The 20863-nt window shown below is 43.8% G+C and overlaps 1 protein-coding gene across 6 annotated transcripts in view; it reads right to left on the reverse strand.

Annotated features, from left to right (window-relative positions):
- Positions 1-1721: 1721 nt before the first annotated feature.
- The window catches only part of fcho2 (FCH and mu domain containing endocytic adaptor 2), a 67913-nt gene continuing 48771 nt past the window's right edge, over positions 1722-20863 (reverse strand). Inside the window, exons 14-30 of one of the 6 annotated variants that reach the window (XM_071205049.1) lie at positions 20617-20790; positions 18124-18148; positions 16425-16464; positions 16225-16310; positions 15383-15466; positions 14014-14502; positions 13532-13647; positions 13314-13443; positions 13106-13189; positions 12868-12927; positions 11851-11962; positions 9764-9919; positions 8992-9124; positions 7500-7699; positions 7347-7411; positions 4170-4334; positions 1722-4090 (exon numbers count right to left, since the gene is read on the reverse strand). In XM_071205049.1, coding sequence (XP_071061150.1) covers positions 4068-4090; positions 4170-4334; positions 7347-7411; positions 7500-7699; positions 8992-9124; positions 9764-9919; positions 11851-11962; positions 12868-12927; positions 13106-13189; positions 13314-13443; positions 13532-13647; positions 14014-14502; positions 15383-15466; positions 16225-16310; positions 16425-16464; positions 18124-18148; positions 20617-20790 — 2142 coding nt within the window. In that variant the 3' untranslated portion in view covers positions 1722-4067. The remainder of the gene's footprint in view (positions 4091-4169; positions 4335-7346; positions 7412-7499; positions 7700-8991; positions 9125-9763; positions 9920-11850; positions 11963-12867; positions 12928-13105; positions 13190-13313; positions 13444-13531; positions 13648-14013; positions 14503-15382; positions 15467-16224; positions 16311-16424; positions 16465-18123; positions 18149-20616; positions 20791-20863) is intronic. The other 5 variants (XM_071205050.1, XM_071205051.1, XM_071205052.1 and 2 more) reach the window with 5 other exon arrangements.

Below are 20863 nucleotides of genomic sequence, written 5' to 3' on the forward strand. Positions count from 1 at the left end.
ACCCCTGCACCCCCGCCCAACAACTCCTGGGCTAAGCCCCGGATCTCCTACAATCCTAAATCCGCCTCTGAACGAAATGCAGTTTAGCTTCTAACCAGGTGCAACAAGCAGTGAAGTGGAAAGTAATGTACACAATCTACAGAATAACATATAGAATGAATTGAATGATGAATAAACAGTGTGTATGAATACACTAGATATCAGCCTGTGAGCAGTATGAACAGTGTGTATGAATACACTAGATATCAGCCTGTGAGCAGTATGAACAGTGTGTATGAATACACTAGATATCAGCCTGTGAGCAGTATGAACAGTGTGTATGAATATGCTAAGATATATAAAGTATGAAAACGGTAAGCAGTATAGTATAAAATATATAGATATTAATTTCATGATGATAAACATTGTGGAACAATGATGACAAATGGGAATGGATGTGGCGACGTAAAACTGACACAAAACAACAACAAACTTTTGCCAGCCAATTGGAGAGTTTCATCAGCAGCACGTGGTAAAAACCACCAATGAGCGCTCAGCTCGAGATACCAGCGAGCCGTTTCCCATCAAGCATTTCGCTTCTGCAGCTCGTGGAGAGCAACTGCGCCAACTGCGCCAACTCGCCTCGCTCTCAAGGCTGCGGGCGTCTTTGTCCCGCGAGATTTCAAAGTCTCATGTGGGCGAGCCTCCAGAGCAAGTCGGACAAAATGACTAACCATCATGCAACGCACTAGCAAGACGTTGATCGCAACTGCGCAGGTCTTGCTTGTCTCAAACAAGCCTAACTTCTCTCTACATATCAAACATACCGGTAAGCCAGCATCGTTTGCTGTGGAAGCAGATAACTCTGTCCACGCAGAATTAAATCCTGTGTTCCTCCGGTACTTTTCTTTGATTTATCCATAGTTCGCTCATCGAGCCGGGGGTTATTCGCCTCCAAGAAAAGGCGCTCGCGCGGGACCGGAGCAGGATGTGATGCATATTTTAGTTGACCTAATTAAAACAGTTTTGTTTTTTATTTATGTGTCACAGTATCACCTCAAAATACAAGATACGAAACATTTTCAACCATGCAACAAAAATATAAATAGTCCTACAAATACTTTTATTTTATTTCCTTCTTATTTTTGTCTAAGCTCAAGGGAGCCAGAGCAGAGGGCTTAAAGGGCCGCGGGTTGCCGACCCCTGACTGAGGTAATATACCAAGTTAAAGTAAGGTGCTTTCCTCATAGACCTCTAAACAATCAACCAGACTTCTTTCTGCAACCACCATAGTCGACCCTGCTCCATATCAGCGATTTCAATTTCAAATAACTTTTGAAATTGAAACCCCGTTTCCTGCACCTTATAAACCTTAACTGTCAGAACAAGTGTCCAATTAAGGCGGACAATAAGATCTCGAGCATTTCAATGGGATCCCATCAACACACACACACACACACACACACACACACACACACACACACACACACACACACACACACACACACACACACACACACACACACACACACACACACACACACACACACACACACACACACACACACACACACACACACACACACACACACACACACACACACACACACACACACACACACGGGGAAAATAACATCATTGTCGCTGTCGTTATAAAGAGTACAAACCAAATCAGTACATTTTGAGATATGATTGAAGCTCTTTCTAGATCTCGATGGCGAGGCTAAAAGAAACACACAGAACACCCTTAGTCATTTTAATATATTTGTATATATTCATATATTACACATTTAATACAGGCACAATGAGCAATCATAAAGTTGAGACAGAAAGTGGCTGAGATATTGGTAAAAATGTACAATTTAAGAGAATCATTTACACAACAATGCTCTCTTTAAACTCTGTCCAATACAACATAGAAAGAAAGAAAGGAAGGATGTGAAAGTGAGGGGAAAGGAGCCTCTTTACTTTGTTGTGTACTTTCCGTTAGGAGAGCAAGAACCAGCTTGCTAACACTGAACGTGAAATCTGTTTACTTGTTGTTCTTTGTATGCCTTTGGCTGTTCTGATCCAAACCACAGGTATGCGTCATAAAGGCAGCACCGAGCCGCCGCACGCTGATGTCTCCCTGTCCACATGGCTGGTGCTACGACTGAAGTGTGAACTCACTCCTTTCAAACACCTGGTTGAAGCTCAGAGTGACACCACATTTCAGCACAACAGACTGAAATGGATCTTTCCATCTTAAGGGTTATTGTTTGCCTCTAGAATATTAATAAAGGCTTGAATCGTGTTCCAGAAGTGTACAAAGCTGGTAAGGATGTGAAGGGTGAATCAAGTATGCATATGAGCTGAAATGACCGGCCGTATCGAGCCTTTTCTCTGGCTGACGGTTCAAAGGAAGCCGGATGTGAAACGTTATTTTCTAAAATCCCATCCAAGAGGTCAGTGTTAGAAACCCCTGCACTAAAAAGTGTCATCCATTTTGAATCCCAGCTTCCACGTGACCGACTACATCCACCAGCATGTTAACCAATTAAAGGATCGCTACATGGTTCGGACAATGAAACACATAAAAGTACTCCATCAAGAAGTACAGCAGCCTCTGCAGCAACCTTCATTAGTAAAAGACAGAAATGAAGCACGAGAGTCAAACATGGTCATCCATCCATCCATTTTCTATACCCGCTTGTGCTGTGTATAGTTAAAAGAGGCTTCTCCCAGCATGCACTGGGGGAAAGGCAGGCCAGTAATGTATCACAGGTCAATGGCAGGACTGTGTCACAATATCTAACCACGGTACAACACAGGATCACTCAGCGTCAACACGTTGCGATAAGGCATGTCCATCATTAGTTGGCCTTACTGTGCTTCTCCTCACCTACATCGTGAGAGAGGGTACAAGTCAACAGACGCGCGTTGAATAGAAAACATACAAGCTATAAAACAGTTTGATGATTACATTCAATCAAATAAGGCCAATATGACTCATTCGTTGCTGGAAGGCAGCTGTAAAAAGAGGAGATTTTCCCTTCAACATCCAAATAGTAGAAGTAAAAAAAAAGACTGGCACATTGTTGGTGCTATTCTCATTGACTGTGTTGTAGTATACAAACAAGATGAGAGAAACGTTAGATTCAGGCACATTCCTCCGTTAATAGGGCACCAACGTTTGATACAAAAAACACCAGTTTAAAAAAAGGCTGCAAGTTATTTAGGGTAACCTCTCTCGATTCGTTTTTTAAAGCAACTGACATTTGACACAATGTTTTACAGTCAAAAAGTATAAAAATGAAGGGCTTAAGAATTGTAAAAATATAAGCCATGACTGAAAGGGGAAACATAGAATTTAAAAAAGATCCCGCTGATCACAGACCCCACTCGGGGCGATTCAAAGCTACCCACATGTGGGCCAATCATTGACGCACGTGTTTTGCCTTTTGATCCACAGTAAGAGGAGGCACTGAGGTCAGATTGTTTGCATTTGTTAAAAAGCACTTGTTGTTTTAAGAGATCAAGCTTGTGCCGTCGTGTAAGTGTGTGTTGAAGACAGATTACACCTCCACTGCACGTGATGAGAAGAAGACAAACATGGAAAGAGAAAGGTTCAGTAAACAGAACTGATTCGAGCGTGGAGTCAGAGCTGGTCGAGCAGAATAATCAGAGTTAATATGTACAGTTCACAGAAAAGAGGAAAGAGCAGATTATTTTCTTCCACGCAGACATGGTTTGTTTTATATTCCCGATAGCCTCTTGAGAAATGACTATAAGAGGAAGAAGAGCATGTTAAAGATTGTTAGTGCACTTTTTTTCTGATTTCAAATACAATATAGATTTATATCTAATTCATAAATTGTTTCTGACTATACACAAGCGAGTTGATCAGAAAGCATTATTAGACTTCATATCTACACATTTCCTGAAAGCTCGTCTTCTTTTATTCTTTTTTTTTTTTAAACAGTGTTCAATACTCAGTGCTGTTTTATTGTAGTGAGATCCTCGCCTCCCAGGCTAAGGCTCCGATGCATCCAGAGGGTCAGGAAGCCGCTGGTGTCTGACACGCTTTGATTTCATGGCGTTGGGTCACCTCAGCAATCGGCCATATAGCGTCCTGCAGAACGGAACAGAGGTTTGAGTTCTGGAGCATGACATGAGTATCAGGTAGGTGAGGACGATCCAGCACCACATACCTGTAGCAAACCTCTTCTTGTTGAGAGACAGTCTGTACCCCGCCCCCACCAGCTCCATGTCCGCCCCTGAGAGGGTGCTCCCCTCACTCATAAACTGCACTGCCAGGGTGGAGAAGCTCGAGGGTCCGTCTGACAGTTCAAACTTGGCCCTCAGGGACCCGGCACCTGGGGGCAGACACAAATACATTCCCTCACTTACTGTACAGTGTACACCCTCACTTACTGTACACCCTCACTTACTGTACACTTACTGTACACCCTCACTTACTGTACAGTGTACACCCTCACTTACTGTACACTTACTCTACACCCTCACTTACTGTACACCCTCACTTACTGTACAGTGTACACCCTCACTTACTGTACACTTACTGTACACCCTCACTTACTGTACACCCTCACTTACTGTACACTTACTGTACACCCTCACTTACTGTACACTTACTGTACACCCTCACTTACTGTACACCCTCACCTACTTTACACCCTCACTTACTGTACACCCTCACTTACTGTACACTTACTGTACACCCTCACTTACTGTACACCCTCACTTACTGTACAGTGCACACCCTCACTTACTGTACACCCTCACTTACTGTATACTTACTGTACACCCTCACTTACTGTACACTTACTGTACAGTGGACACCCTCACTTACTGTACACTTACTGTACACCCTCACTTACTGTACACTTACTGTACACCCTCACTTACTGTACACCCTCACTTACTGTACACCCTCACTTACTGTACACTTACTGTACACCCTCACTTACTGTACACCCTCACTTACTTTACACCCTCACTTACTTTACACTTACTGTACACCCTCACTTACTGTACAGTGCACACCCTCACTTACTGTACACCCTCACTTACTGTACACTTACTGTACACCCTCACTTACTGTACAGTGGACACCCTCACTTACTGTACACCCTCACTTACTGTACACCCTCACTTACTGTACACCCTCACTTACTTTACACCCTCACTTACTGTACACCCTCACTTACTGTACACCCTCACTTACTGTACACTTACTGTAAACCCTCACTTACTGTACACCCTCACTTACTGTACACTTACTGTACACCCTCACTTACTGTACACTTACTGTACACCCTCACTTACTGTACACTTACTGTACACTTACTGTACACCCTACTGTACACCCTCACTTACTGTAAACCCTCACTTACTGTACACCCTCACTTACTGTACACTTACTGTACACCCTCACTTACTGTACACTTACTGTACACCCTCACTTACTGTACCCTCACTTACTGTACACTTACTGTACACCCTCACTTACTGTACACTTACTGTAAACCCTCACTTACTGTACACCCTCACTTACTGTACACTTACTGTACACCCTCACTTACTGTACACTTACTGTACACCCTCACTTACTGTACACCCTACTGTACACCCTCACTTACTGTACACCCTCGCTGATCAATGCACACAATCTCTACAGGCAGGATTTTGATCAAACATTCTAATTAGGGCAGCTGTGGCTCAGGAGCGAGATGGCCGTCCTCCAATGAGAATTTTTTTTTTTTTTTTACATTTGGCTGAAGCTTTTATCCAAAGGGACTTACAATAAGTGCAAAAACCATAAAGATTGAAACTCCAAACAGCAAGGAAAGTGCAGATATATTCACTTCCAGCCAGGCAGACCATTGTCGTGCTGGTGAATCAGTTCCAAGGCCTACAGTACATGACATGTTTAAGTGCTTTTTTTGTATTTTTGACCCACAGCTCCTGCAGTCAAAATGTGACCTTAGGTAAGATACCCATCCCCAAATTGCTCCCATGGCCATCGGTTTGTGAACGTGTGATCGTGTTAGATTCATGAGCAGCCTGTGGCACAACAAACCTCAAACGTTTATTTCTAATTAAATGTATTATGTCAACACATTTCACATAACTGTATTAGGTTAGTTGAAACAGGGCTGTCAAACGATTAACATTTTTAATCAGATTAATCACATCTTAAAAATGAATTAATCATGATTAATCACCATTCGAACTATGTCCAAAATATGCCATTTATTTATGTATATTGTTGGGAATGGAAAGATAAATGAAAGAAGGCGGATATATCCATTTAACATACAGTATCTATGTTTATTATAACATTTTCTCTGCGTGTCAAAATGAAAGACAACCCACACACCTATCAATCATCAAACCATGGGGTCTTAATTCATTACGTGGGGGGGGGGGGGGGGGGCGGCGGCGGCGGCTAGTGGAGTACTTCGTGACCACAGAGTGTGAACGTTGTGATCAGCTGTTTTAGCGCAGTTCTCCAGTGATGGGGTGGAGTCTCCCTCCGCAGCCGGTTGGCGTAGTTTTGGCACAAGTCCGTTGTACAGACCGACGTTAACAGCAGCCCCGTCTGTGCACACGGAGACCGACTCTGTCGTCCGGTGATCGAACCGCCTTCTGGAAAAGCTTCACAAGTACGTCGGTACGCAAATGCGCTTTGTGACACAAGTGACGGGACGCATTTCAGATTACGCACATAACCTGCGTACCAGTTATGTGCACCCCTGTACCAGAGCCATATTATTACTATTATATGGCTCTGCCCTGTACTACAGCAAGAGTATTCTCCGTCGGGACTTCCTGCAACAACACCACGCCGTTATCAAAGATGTTCTATTGAGAAGACGATCACTACGTGACAAAGGTTTTCAAAACCGTGGCTACTGAAATCAATCTTACTAACTGCTGTCTGTGCAAGTTACTCCGCGCGAGTTGGCAGACTTTATTTTGCTTACTTTAACATCATTTTTCATGGTGGGGCTAAGCCATTTCTTGGTATGGGTGTAGCCTACCCCAGCCATACCCTGGCGCTGCCACTGGTGGCACGTATGGGGCGGGCCATTCTGCACATGCGTTAAATGCGTTACATTTTGACAGCATAATAAAAACGTAATGTTATTGCTTTCAACTAACTTTAAACAGTTATGTGAAAAATACATTTAATTAAAGTCAACGTTTCTGTTTTATCAGAGCAGGCTGCCTTTGTATGAATGTGTGTGAAAGCTGAATTGAATGTAAAAGCGCTTTGAGGGGTCTCAAAGACTGAACCCGTGCTTTGTAAATACAGTCCATTGACAGTTCATTTGCAAACAAAGAAGAAAAGCAGGATTTACCTTCATTTTCAGACTTTTCCGAGATGTCATTCAGCTTCCACAGACACTTATTCTGCTCTGCATTCCTAACATAAGAAACAAGAAATGAAGTATTAGCTGCTTCTGTTCCGCGCCTCACACTTTGTGTTCTCCCACTGATGGAACAGCGTTTACCAGATGGAGTTGGGCAGGGAGTGCATGTTGGTGACCCCTCCGTCCACAGGCACTAGGATCTGGACGTTGGACAGGGGTCCGGGGTGGGCCATGGACTCGGGGTTGTAGCGGTAGTCCACCCGCAGGTCGGATGTGCTCAGCGTACACTTCCAGTACACAGCCAGGTTGAGAGGAGTGGAATGGATCCCGTCTGACTGCACCTGAACGCAGCAGTGGAGTGGACATTTGGAACATTAGTAAGAATAAAGCTTTTTTGAGCAAATTTGAGCAATTAGCGTAATGAAATTAGACTATGTTTAAAATCAAAAACTGAATCAAAAAGTATTATTTTCGCAAGCTGGATTTAACATTTTGAAGATGATTGTGTGCTGCTGAAATCTGGTCTACCACAATTTCAATAGCAATATTGTATGTGTTGTATACATTTTGTTTTTGTGTCCGTTATGAAAACTTGTATACTTATCCCATTTACTGTTTTCTTATTTCTTTTTCAAAATGTTCTATGTATGTATCACCTACTTTCATTTTGTATTGAGTTGTTTTCTTTCATGCTGGGGTGGGGGTGTAATGCATCTGCTTCAGTCTAGTTGAAATGTGCACTGTTGCATCGACTGTATGTATTTGACTGCTCAATGACATTCTGTATGATATTTCTTTATAATGAAAACTTTCAAAAAATGAAAGTGTTAAAAAACTATTATTTTAATATTGCAGATCTGACAAACAGATTTAGTTGTTTTATGTTTTTGAAGAATACAAGCTAAAAAAAAGTATACACTATCAAGTCTTAGGTAGGAAAAAAAAAAAATCTGGTTACACCGTTGAAAATAATTTATATCAACATGAGTTTTTGAGTATTTTTATCAAGATTTATTCAACGTTTTTATGTATAGTGCTGACAAGTTGGATTTTATAGGTAGATCTTTCACAATAACTTTTGTATGCACATGCAATATAAACTAATGTCATCATGTAAATACGCTGGTTTGAAGCTGTAAAGCAAGACTTTTCGGGTTTGTTTAAAAGATGATGTCATCCAGTGTGGGCATTCGCGTGTGAGGCTCCACCAGCGTAGGACCACAGTAGGCTTATAGTATATAGCTGAGGTCTGAACCAGACTATAACATGATGTTCGAGCAGTACATTCAATTACAAAGTTAGGGACCACACATTAATTACATTCCTAACTGGCCCAGGAAGATTGTGAGGCAGGAGCAGAGACAAAGGTTCAAACTAATATTATGAGAACATGTGTTAATGGCTGGAGGATCCTTTAGACCTCTGACACACAGACAGCAGTAGTCAAATACTCGGTTACCATTGTTATTACCTTTTATTATCGAAAATAAAAAAGACACTGCACTGGCTGTACCTCACCAGGATCATTTCTTTAGCTTTTTTCTTGTGAAACACTTCAGGAAACATATTTGTAATTCTTAAATATAGTTATTTTATCCGGTTTATGTTATGGTCTGGCCTTTGGCGGACTCACCTGGTATTTTAGGATGTCCACATTGTAATAGGAAGCTGTAGGATTCTGATCTGAGGCTTTTCTGAGGTAGGACGTCAGCGCTTGCATGTTGAACCAGAAGTCCTTGGAATTGGAGTCGCTTTGGGAAGGATCACTAGATAAAAAGACACAATCAGAAAGATATGTGCACACACTCACACTCTCTGAATAATCAGAGGCTCAATTATTCATCGCTCTTTTTGGCTTTGTGTGCTAAGCTCCAATAGCTTGGAAAGAATGACCCTGTTGCATCCAACCAGCTACTAAATCATGAATTCCATTTCATTCCCACCATGCACTGCACCAGAACACATGTACTTTATCTAAACTTTGTAAGAACCGTTGTGAACTTGTCACATTCAATTAGTTTAAAACAGTTGTAGTTTTAAAATAGAAACAAAACGAATGTGAGGTAAAATACACGTCTGACAGACAAAAGAGGTGAGAGGTAGATTCCTATATTCCTTAAGCAGCTGTTGTATGAAGTCTGCCATTTCAGCGTGTGAAGTATTCCAGAAGAGACGTGGGCCGATGAGAGGCCGGCTGCTGAAGCCTGCTGGAAAATACTTCCCTGACAGCCTAATGATAGGTTTATGTCAGATTACTAATTGAATTTCCTCGTACTGACTCAGACTACACTTCCTCTGCTCTCGCGTCCAAACCCCTCTTTCACTTAACCACCACTCGGACAGGTTTTCATCTGGTTCTTCAGACTTCCTTAAACATGTGTTACGCACTCCTGTGCACAGCTCACCTGTACAGCAGCTGCTGGTTGGGGAGGATCTGCTCCAGCCTGCTGGTGTTCTTCAGTTTGAAGGTGAGCACGGCGGGGGAGGGGTTGGCAGTGAACACCTTGATGATGCCCATGGGGAACGACAAGGTCATGTCTCCTGTGATCTTCACAATGCACCTGTGGAACGCAGACACGTTCACGTGAATTATGAATGTCAGAAAGGGGTTTTCTCAGCGCCCCTCTTTTCAATCAATGACCCCATCGGACCTCTTTTTTCATCAGATTTCCATTTGGGTTGAACCAGAATAACATCAGCAGCTTGTGAAGGTGCTTTTACTGTCTTCTCAAATGCTTTTCTGCATCTATAAAAACTGTATGTTGATTTAAAGCCAAGCTCAGGCCTTCGAGGAGCATATATGGATGTGTATGGACTGTGTGTATAACTGTATATGGTATTTATTTTGATTCTTTTTTTCCTTTTCAAATGTCCCCGGAATAAGGAGTAAATATATAAATAGTATCTATTTTCGTTATATTTTTTCTATACCGCTGTGTTGCATATGCTAGATGTTTTTCTTTCTTGTCTTTTGAATACATAGCGCATTGGGTTTCTTTGTAATTACACGAGGCTCTATAAATAAAGCTGCCTTCTCTACATTTTGTCTGTACCCATATATACTATTTTATTTAAAAAGCAAAGAGAGATTAGTATAAAATGAACACATTTAAGAAGCTGGAATGAGAGCCTGTTTGGATTTTATTCTTAGAAAATCCATGATGAACACGAGAGTTAATCACTACTCTTACTGAGAACAAAACTCACAGTAATAGGACCTATTTGTTGTGGTTATGTATTGTACTTTAGCCTATAATCTGCTTTGTATACAAATATATCCAGTAAACAAGGCCCTTTAGAGTACACATGAAACACATTAGCCGCGTTCACACTGCGGTACTTTTCCCACAAAGGTTCATGCGAACTCTTTAGTTCTCATGAACTAAGTACAGATCGCGTTCACACCAGAAAAAGTCCCTGGGGGAGGATTAGGCAAATGAAGCCGCTGACGTCACTTCTTCTTCTTCTGCTTTGGGTTTACTGGCAGGCCGCAAACCACTTCACGGCGTGTACTGCCGCCCAAAGTCCCCGGCCGGAAGTCCCGGAGTTGGGGACTGGCTTCAGTAGAAGCTGCAGGGAGTCCCAGCAGCTTCTACTGAAGCCTTCCGAGTAAATCGCCAGAACGACGACACCTCCTCATCTCCACCGCTCCCATGTTTTATTTTGTGTTGCCATAAGTTAGTCTCTCTGCGTTTCTGCGCTGGGCTAATGCTAATAATGCTAATGCGAGGATAATAAAATGGCGGCTTCACAAAACTTTTTGGGAGTTTTACGGGGCGTGGTTTGCAATCCGCCCAGCCAATCAGAAATATAGCTCTTTTCTCACAAATGAGCCGCCCGAAAGTCTAGCAGGGACTTTCGAGGGGGTAAAAAGGTTCGCATGAACTACTTTTAGTACCGGCTCTTTTTGGTGTGAACGCGATCATGAACTAAGTTCGCATGAACCTTTGTGGGAAAAGTACCGCAGTGTGAACGCGGCTATTGGCTTTAGATGCAACACATCTCCATTTCCACCTTTCTTCACGCACATCTGCTTCTCCAGTAATATAAATCCAGCTTCTCCTCTCAGATGAGATGTGAGTCTGCGGTGGTAACTGTCCACAGCGTGTCTGAACCTCGCACCGTGTCTCCGCTGCATTGCTTATGAAACGTATCATTTACTAAGCCCTGCAAAAATAAGCCTTTCGCACAGCAGCAATTTAACAGCAGTTAACGGCTGTATGTTTTCTCTGCCCCGGACTATAATCTGCCCCATGTCGGTTATCCACTCTGAAAGAATGGTGTCACACTCACGCAAACATATCCACACATGCAGAGCGGGAGGGAGGTGCACACACAAAACCAAAGGCTCCGAGTGCAGTGCACATCATGCAGAATGACACCGTTTAACTCATAACGCCATTCGTGGTGAAGTTTCAGTTCAAATATGGACACAGATGCGTGCAGGTCCATGTTTGGGCCTTTGAGCAGCAGGAGGTCATGTGAGACTCACTTAGTGGGGTCAGCGCCTTTGAAGTAAGCATTAACCGATTCTGTGAAGGCCACGGCAATGGGCAAAGCATCTTGGGACGCCAGGGTCACAGGGCTGGGGCCGCGGGACGTTCCTGAGAAAGAGAGAGGCGCAGAGTGAGAGGCCTGATGGGACGTTCACACCAGAAGGCTTGACCATGCACAGATGCACTACATCAGGGGTGTCAAACTCAATTTCATCGCGGGCCACATTAGAATTATGGTTGCACTCAAAGGGCCGGTGGTAACTTTAAGACTATATAAAAATACATAATAAATATAAAATAATGTATTATTTTACAATATTTCCTTTGCATTGGATTATTATCGGATAGGGTAATAACTTAATAATTACCTACGTCTGAAAGCAGAAGTCTAGGGGAAATAATTGCAAGTCGCTTCATTGCGCATGTCACACAATGAGATGCATTGTGGGACATGTAGTTTATGGGCAACGTTCTCCTGTAAAGCAGCACGTAACTTTAAAATAAACTTAAATAAATGATATTCTTTGCAAGCTCTTGTGGGCCACATAAAATGAAGTGGCGGGCCGGATTTGGCCCCCGGGCCTTGAGTTTGACACCCCTGCACTACATCATATAGAAGTATTACTGCAATTCACTCATTCATACATTTCAAATCAGTACATTCTGTTAATGTTCATAATGAAGAAAACGTAGGTACATTTTGAGTAGATCATGCTCCAGATGCTATACTTCAAATTAATTATATTAGTTATACATACAGTGGATTGCTTCAGACAGCATATTCAAAGTTAAGTCAACTAAGTATTTACCAGTCAAATCATTCAGTACGTCGTTATTTTAACAACAACATGTGTATAATGTTAGAGTGATGCAGTTAACGGGAGGACACATGTGAGGAGTGATCTGAATATGTGAGCACACACAAAGAAACGCATCACTGTCCATCCAGTCGAACAGACGGGTTAGTTTGAGTTAAAGAAGAGGAGGGTCCTCTCGCATGATCTCACCCATACCTGCTGGTGTTTCACAGCGCTTCTCAAAGGTAGGCAGCTTGGCTATGAACGAATCGTCCTCTTTACGCCAAATTCAAGCGATACAAAAAGAAAGAATGAGATAAAAGAAAAACCCAGAGAGCACAAACACGATAATGCCTCAGTGTGATGTGAGAGGGACATGCGACATGTTCAGAGTGCAGGGCACGACCGCATGGACAGGAGGGTCTCTCAAGGGAGTTTGGAAAGGCGGACTCACTTTGGCTTAGAGGAAAGAAAGGAGAGAGGAAGAGCAGCTCTTGCTCTGGGGAGGAGAGGGGGGGAGCAGAGGGAGGCTCGGCTCCTGTGAGGAGAGGAGTCAAGGGAGGAAGGATGAAAAGCTGATCGTATGCAGGGACAAAAGGTGGGTGGAAACTTGGCGAGGAGTTGAAAAGCAGACGGACTCTCTGTGTCTACGGGGGGCTTACCGACAGTGGGGGTGTTGCCGGCACTGAGTGAGGCATTCGAGGACAAAGAGGAGGAGCTCTCCGCCCGGGCAAGGGGCGCAGCGGGAGGGGGGCTGGCATCGGAGGTCTTGGTTGGGCTGAACGGCCGCACCTGAGTGAAGGGAGTCATAAATAGGATGTATTACGATGGCAGAATGTTCTTTTTATAGCAATAGTGTTGTGTTCCTGCAGTGACTCACAATCTCATTGATTCCTGTGAGTTTCCCTGTGGGGAGCTTGGGCCTGGAAGAGGGTCGGGGTGGGGGCACCAGGGCTCCGGCTGTGAGGGGGGTGGTTGGTCGATTTGGTAAAGGCGCTACACACAGAAACACATGGAGGTTGTACTGGTTGGTGGCAGACAACAGACATGAATTCAAGTAGATGCAAAACATCATGCAGGAAGTTTAAAAAACATAATTGCAAAACATGAAAATCGTTACCTCACAAGAAAAACACATTCCCAAATTAATTTCACAAAAAGAAACTCAAATACAAACATGTTGCAAAGCAGGCGGGAGTTAGACGAGCATTTTCCTTGAACCAAAATGAAAACACTGCAAAAAATACAAACTTCAACTTCACAATAAAAAAGGAGAACAAAAAGAAACGGAACAAAAATAGAAATAAACTCCAAACGTCAGGCATTGCCACATCACAACCTGAGCATCAGTTATAATGTTACCATTCAATGCGTTGCCTGTTTGAGCTGCTGCCATCGCCCTCTCTGTAATCCCAGAGAAGACGTCAGTAAAGCGGGGGTCTTCTCTGCAGTATGCGTCGGCAGAGTCGTCAGAGAGGCAGCGGGCGGACCGGGGGGGGCCGGTGTGGGGCCTCTGGAGCTCCTTCACACTGAGCCCCTGACGGCGCGCTGGAGCCACGTTATCACTGAAGGCGATCCACTGGCTCTGGGACCAGCTGACGGAGGAGGAGGAGAAGGCGTCGCCGCTCTTTGGGGGGCTGGCAGCTGAGGGGCTTCTGATGGGGTCGATGAGCTCCGTGGGCAGGGTGATGGGGGCGCTCTGGGCCCTCGCTGGCACGGGCTTGAGGGCTTGGAAAGGGTTTTCTGGGGAGTCCCAGGGAGAGGAAGTGGACGAGGAGAAAGAGGACACTTCTTTGGATTGCTGGCTCTCTGCCAGAGGGGGGGAGCGCTCCCGTTGCGTCACCGCCTCAGCTGGGGGGCCGCGGGAGTGATAGAGCGATACAGGACACAATCAGACACGTAGTCACATGTTTAACAATACCTTTCACATTAGTCAACACTACGAGGTGATGCGTGCGTGCCCATTGGTTTGCTTCTGTGTTGATGCAGTTCAAAGTTGTTGACAAACACAAATAGACAGTTCTGCAGGTCTTTTTTTTGTATGCAATTGGAGGTCATTTGGCTCGGGGTGTCTCAATGTCGCCTGTAACAACATATTGTATTACTGATTGCCAAACCTTATACAACTCACATATTTGAGTAGTATAGTGAGTTATTTAAAGCATTTGGAGAACTGTCCTACGCTTCTGTCCAGTATTCCCCCTTTTTTATTGCTACTTTTTAACATCCCAGGGTGAACGAAATGTTAAGCACCCCTGTGGTACTGAACTAAAGTAGTCTTCATGTCCTTTCTAGGTGTTTAAAACATATGTGTATCCACTTTAACCGTCTCACACGCAGTCGGGGTTACTTCAACAGAAACAAACCGATATATACACATTGTTTAATCTTCAGTAAGTGGCTGTTACCTCACGGTCTACAATACTACATAACTCGAAACGGGAATCACAGATCTTGTATTTTAGCACACGGCAAGTTTAAAGCACAGGTAGAACTCTGAGTATCCTTCGTTTTGAGGAAATATGACGCATTGAATTGAAAATGTAACCTCTCATCAGGGATAAATGAGCAAGGCGATGCCCCTGATGTGTTACACACGTAAGGACACACATCCCGATCATTAGAGTAGGTCATACCTGTCCACATGCATTCAACACACATGTGACATAAGCACCATGCAGCAGAAGGGCAGCGACACGTCGGACAGTCTGATAAACGGCACACTCTGTACCTGATGCCTCTGGCAGAACGACCTCTGAATCATTCATCAGAAAAGATGGCGATGGAGGGATTGAAAGGAAGACAGAGGCAAGGTCTAACAAGGAAAGTTCAAATGAATAAAACAAACAAGGAACATCTTTTTTTTTTTAAACTCAGACAAAAAATGTGGAAGAAAACAAAAAGCAAAGGAATAAAACAATATGTAAAACAAATGGAAATGTACAGAACAAAGCAATACATACAAGATATGAAACCACATCCCGTCCATGCGGCTTGATTCAGTGAGCACAGACCTATGCATAGTGTCATGTGTGCTGATGCTGCTGCCCCGTCCACAGAGAGAGTTAACAGGCCACTGTGGGCGGGGCCTTCATCCCATCACAGTATCTTAATCAGGGCACTCTGCGATGCTCTTTTGACTTTTAAGCCGAGACCTTTGACAGTAACGAGACAATGTTTGACAACATACGTGCCAGGGAGCTTTATAGCCGACCCCTGACCTCCACTAGGTGCCAATTAACTGTGGATTACGCTTAGCCTAGGCAATGGGTCAGCGCTAATGTCACTCTGTTTAAACACTGGTGAGAATCACTCTATCAACACTTCAAAGTCAAACACTTATGACGCAGTAGGACTGTCGAGACTTCAGGGAGACGTATAGGAAACAGGAGGAGCACAAGATTTAAAAAAAATAAAATAAACTAAACTAAACCAGGACGGAAAAGTCAAGAAGGTCAAATGAAAAAGGACGTGCAGTAACCTCTTATTGGTGCGACACATGTTCTGAGGGATCCTGTAGCAGCATAAATAAGATGGAGGTGAACTCTGAAAGAATGAGGCCTGAGGGATTACCTGTTGATGAAGACACGGAGGAAGAGGAGCCTGCTGCAAGGGTCGGGCCGAACGGGTCCAGAGACAGAAGGTCGTTGTTGGTGAGTCTGCAGGGGAGAGGGTCAAGTTCAAATGAGAAGCATGTACAGCAGACAGAGGCACAACTTCCTTCCATACGAAACAAGATGGCGTCAACATGTTAAAAACACATCCATACTTACTCGTATGGTGTTGGCGCTCTGGGTTTTGCCAGCTCATCGCCTGCAGGAAGAGAAACACAAACGGGACATTCAGACCCACAGACCTGCAGAGCACAGCACTAGGATCAAAATAAAACCCACACTCACGAGGGGTTCAAAGGTGACAGTTGCCAAAAGTCATGTTCAAAGTTATTCACACCTTAAACCAGAAATATAAACTGAGCTTCTGACAGCTGTGAAAAGTCAGAGAAGTGTATTTGCAGTAAGATTTCTGTTGGTTACAATATGTTTCGTATGTCTGCCTTACACAGTGAAATCTTACCCAAATACTGCAGAGGGTTACATGTGCTTTTGATTCGATGGTAACACTTTACAACAGGGGGTGTAGCACCTCAAATAAGAGCAGGCACTACTTTGTTATTCTGCGCCCCTTTTCTAAAGTGTTGCAGAGATCCACACGAGCAACCTGAAGCAGCCCCAACGCACCAGGAGGCAACGAGAGCACCCACATATACAACCATTCAATATTACAAATACAAGTGTGTCAGCTGAGAGGGGGGGGGGCTTACTACTGTAGAGAAAACATACTCACCCGGACCCTGAGCCTTAGACCCTCCTGTGTTCCCTAAGCATGTGCAGAGTACAGCTATCAGTGCAATGTACTGTCTGGGTTGAGCATCATCAGTGTGTCCGCTGTGCTTTCTTTACCATCGGGTTGCATACAAACATGCTGTGTGTTGTTACTACGCACGCTTTGGATCTTACATTAAGACCCAATGGAACATGACACATACTACATAGTGGGTTCATAGCAAACACACTCAGCCTAAGGCAGATACTCCTGTCCATCTCCTGCCAACAACATGCGATATGCTGGTTGATCTACATCAGTGTCTCATTCTGGTTACCGTTTAGTCACACACACACACACACACACACACACACACACACACACACACACACACACACACACACACACACACACACACACACACACACACACACACACACACACACACACACACACACACACACACACACACACACACACACACACACACACACACACACACACACACACACACACACACACACACACACACACACACACACACACACACACACACACACACACGGTTCCTGTTAGCAACTTTAAAGAAAACTACAATTTGACTAGAATTAAACACCCTTTCAGCTACTCTTCAAGCTTTGAAACCAACATTAAGGACCCATGGAACATTATTCATGGTGTGTGTGTGTGTGTGTGTGTGTGTGTGTGTGTGTGTGTGTGTGTGTGTGTGTGTGTGTGTGTGTGTGTGTGTGTGTGTGTGTGTGTGTGTGTGTGTGATATACTGTATATTTAAAGGATCTCTCAAGCATTTGTGGAATTAATCAAACAAACACTTTCTCCAAGCCGTGTCAGTGGAAAACCTCATTTCTGACATTTCAAAACATAAACATCCAATTAAGCAATTAATCTTCTTCGTACCACGGTGGAGGGAAATATCCCCCGAGCGCACATGAACAGAAAAGAACACTTATTTACTTTTTTCTCGGGGATATGTTGGTTTTGGCTAAGTTTCTGGGTTTTCCTTTTTAAAAAACAACCTCTTAAAAACGCCTTGTGCCAGAAAGATGTAGTCGAGACGCTGTGCAGTCGACCGCCTTCAGTCGCCCAGCACACACAGATACAGAGAGGTCAGACAGAGGAAATACTCACTGGACTGGTTCCTCCGCATCGGCCCCTGAAAACACAAACAGACATTAATTAAGAAAAGACGCTGCGACGCGCCATGACTTTCCAACTTTGACTCGCTCGGTTTGTTGGAAAGAAATGATAAAAAAAGAGAAATCTAAGAGAAATGGTCAAGCTGCTTAGAAGAGACCTCAAACAGGCCGATACGTTCTTTACAAAGTGATATCAAGTCTTTTAATGTCACTTTTCTCGCCTTTTTTACAACCTGTGCAACTTTTGGAAGCTCAAATTTCTAAATTCCTTTTAACATGTCAAACAATTTGAAACCTTAAGCCTTAATATATAAAGATGTCAAATATATATAGAAACAGTGTAAATAGTGGGAAAAAAGCTTTAAAAGGGTTGGAAACTGTATTATTAATGATTCCCAGGGGCAAAGGGAATGTTCCACTTCAGAGTTAAAGACAGTAAATCTCAGGCTGCTCTCGCCTCACATACCAGACGTTAAACCTAGGGTGCAATATTCAGCAGCGCAACACTTTGCGTCTAAGCCCATCTGACGACCAGTGAGGGAAAACCGAGAGCGTGCCCCCAACACTTCACCAACTTACGTTACACAGCGGACATAAATCTGCCGTGTCGTGCTGCGTAACACAAGACACGCGAGATTGGCTGTTGAGGGTCACCAACCCGATGGAAAGTTTGAGCATCAATTTCAATAAAGACTTTATTTGCACAATGAGAAAGGTGGTGTGAGTGTGGTGGGGGGTCTGTCAAGGGAGGAGGGGGGAACAAGAAACAAACTGGGTTTAAGGAACATAGCAGAAGCATTTAACCACCGAAGAGCTGTGAGGCCAGGGTTTAGTCCCACAGGCGCTAAGCGGCAAATGGGTTCAATTACGGCTATTGCTGGCCACACACACACGACTTCCACTGCTATTTCAATAAGGGAACACCGCAGAGGAGAACCCAACGGGAGGAGAAATGGAAAAGACAGCAAAATGAGCAGAGGAAAAAAAGAAAAGAAAATCTCTCAATAATTCGCACCAGATGATGCGACGCTCGTCATCGCCGTGGATGTGTTTTTACTTTATTCTAGAACTTTGGGTAAATATTAAAAAAAAGGAAAATGGTGCTAACCAAACATTTGAAAAGACAGAAACATTTAATTTAAAAAAGGTATTTTAAATGCAAATCAGAGTCAACACACAAAAACAGTGGTTTGTGTTTTTTGGTACTTTAAGGGTGAGAAAGTGTGTGGGTTTGCATCTCGACAAAAACCAAACTGGAACGGAGAAAATCAAAAGGTTTACATGTTGTTATATTAAAAAGAAAAACATCCTTTGTATTTTATCTTTATCATTAGTTCCTTTGCTAGAAAACAGACAAGAGAAAGAGAAGATTTGAAAAAAGAAGTCCCAAAACTAACTCCATAAAGTATTCATAAAGAACCTCAACAGAGTCCTGCCTAGCACAAGTGCTCTCCAATACAAACCAAACGAGTGAAAGCAAACAAAGAAGGGAGGGAAAACACAAACAGGGAGGAGGAACAGTGGGCGGAGCAGAAAGGAAGGGGGAGGCTGGGGGGGGGGGGGGGGGGGGGGGGGGGGGGGGATGCCGTGACATGTGTTTAATGTGCAGCCGGGAGAGCTGAAACCCACTAGACCCCGTTCTCCACACCGAGCGGGCCCTTTCAGCCGCTCCACAACAACAACAACAACAACAACAACAGCAGCAGCAGCAGCAGCAACAGCAGCAGCAGCAGCAGCAGCAGCAGCAGCTCAGTGAATGTTTGCACACAAGCAGAAGTGGCTTTAAACTTTAATGGCTCTATTTTCATAGAGCGGGAGATAGAGTGATGTGAGAGACAGAGCTGAATGAAGCACTCCATGAGTGAGGTCACGGACCAGACTGTGTGTGTGTGTGTGTGTGTGTGTGTGTGTGTGTGTGTGTGTGTGTGTGTGTGTGTGTGTGTGTGTGTGTGTGTGTGTGTGTGTGTGTGTGTGTGTGTGTGTGTGTGTGTGTGTGTGTGTGTGTGTGTGTGTGTGTGTGTGTGTGTGTGGCCTGCCCTCTACCACAAATCATTCCTACAGGGACAGCAAGTGTGAGTCTGCACTGAAGGCCAACACAATCAGATACTTAACTCACAAATGATTATTTCTTGATGTATTTACTTTAAAAGAGAGGAAAATACCCCAAAAGTAGTTCCACAACTAAATGCTAAGTATAAGAAACCAGTGATGTGTCCAAACGGGAACATCACTGAAAAAGTAGACAATCTGGAGTGTGAAATTAATTAAATTAAATACAAATGCCTTTTTAATACAAATTAAATAAGCTCCAAGAAAAGTGACTAACGGCATCTGTGAGTGGGATAATAGGGTTGAGCGGCATCCGCTCTAACATATTGTCCTGTTGCCCTCTAGTGTCGCAGCGGCAGCAGAGCAGCAGGTTTGTGTCGAGGGAGTGTTGGTTTCTCGTGTCTTGTATGGTGTGTTTGTGTGTGTGAAGCCGTACCAAGGTCGATGGAGACAGGCTGATGTTTCCGATGGAGGCTTTAAGCTCGTCGATGGTGGCTCTGTTCTGGTGCGTGCCGTTGTTTGGCAGAACGGGCTTGATTTCTACGTGGAACTTCCTGGGTTCATCTTCGTCCTCCGAGTCGCTGGACGAATAGAAGGAATTCTCTTTGGCATGTGAGCAACACAGTTAAGGCGAAAGCAGACACATTATAAAAAGCGATAACAATAGAAAGATCATCTTCTTA

This window comes from Pseudochaenichthys georgianus, chromosome 12 (genome assembly GCF_902827115.2).
Source record: "Pseudochaenichthys georgianus chromosome 12, fPseGeo1.2, whole genome shotgun sequence".
Lineage (NCBI taxonomy): Eukaryota > Metazoa > Chordata > Actinopteri > Perciformes > Channichthyidae > Pseudochaenichthys > Pseudochaenichthys georgianus.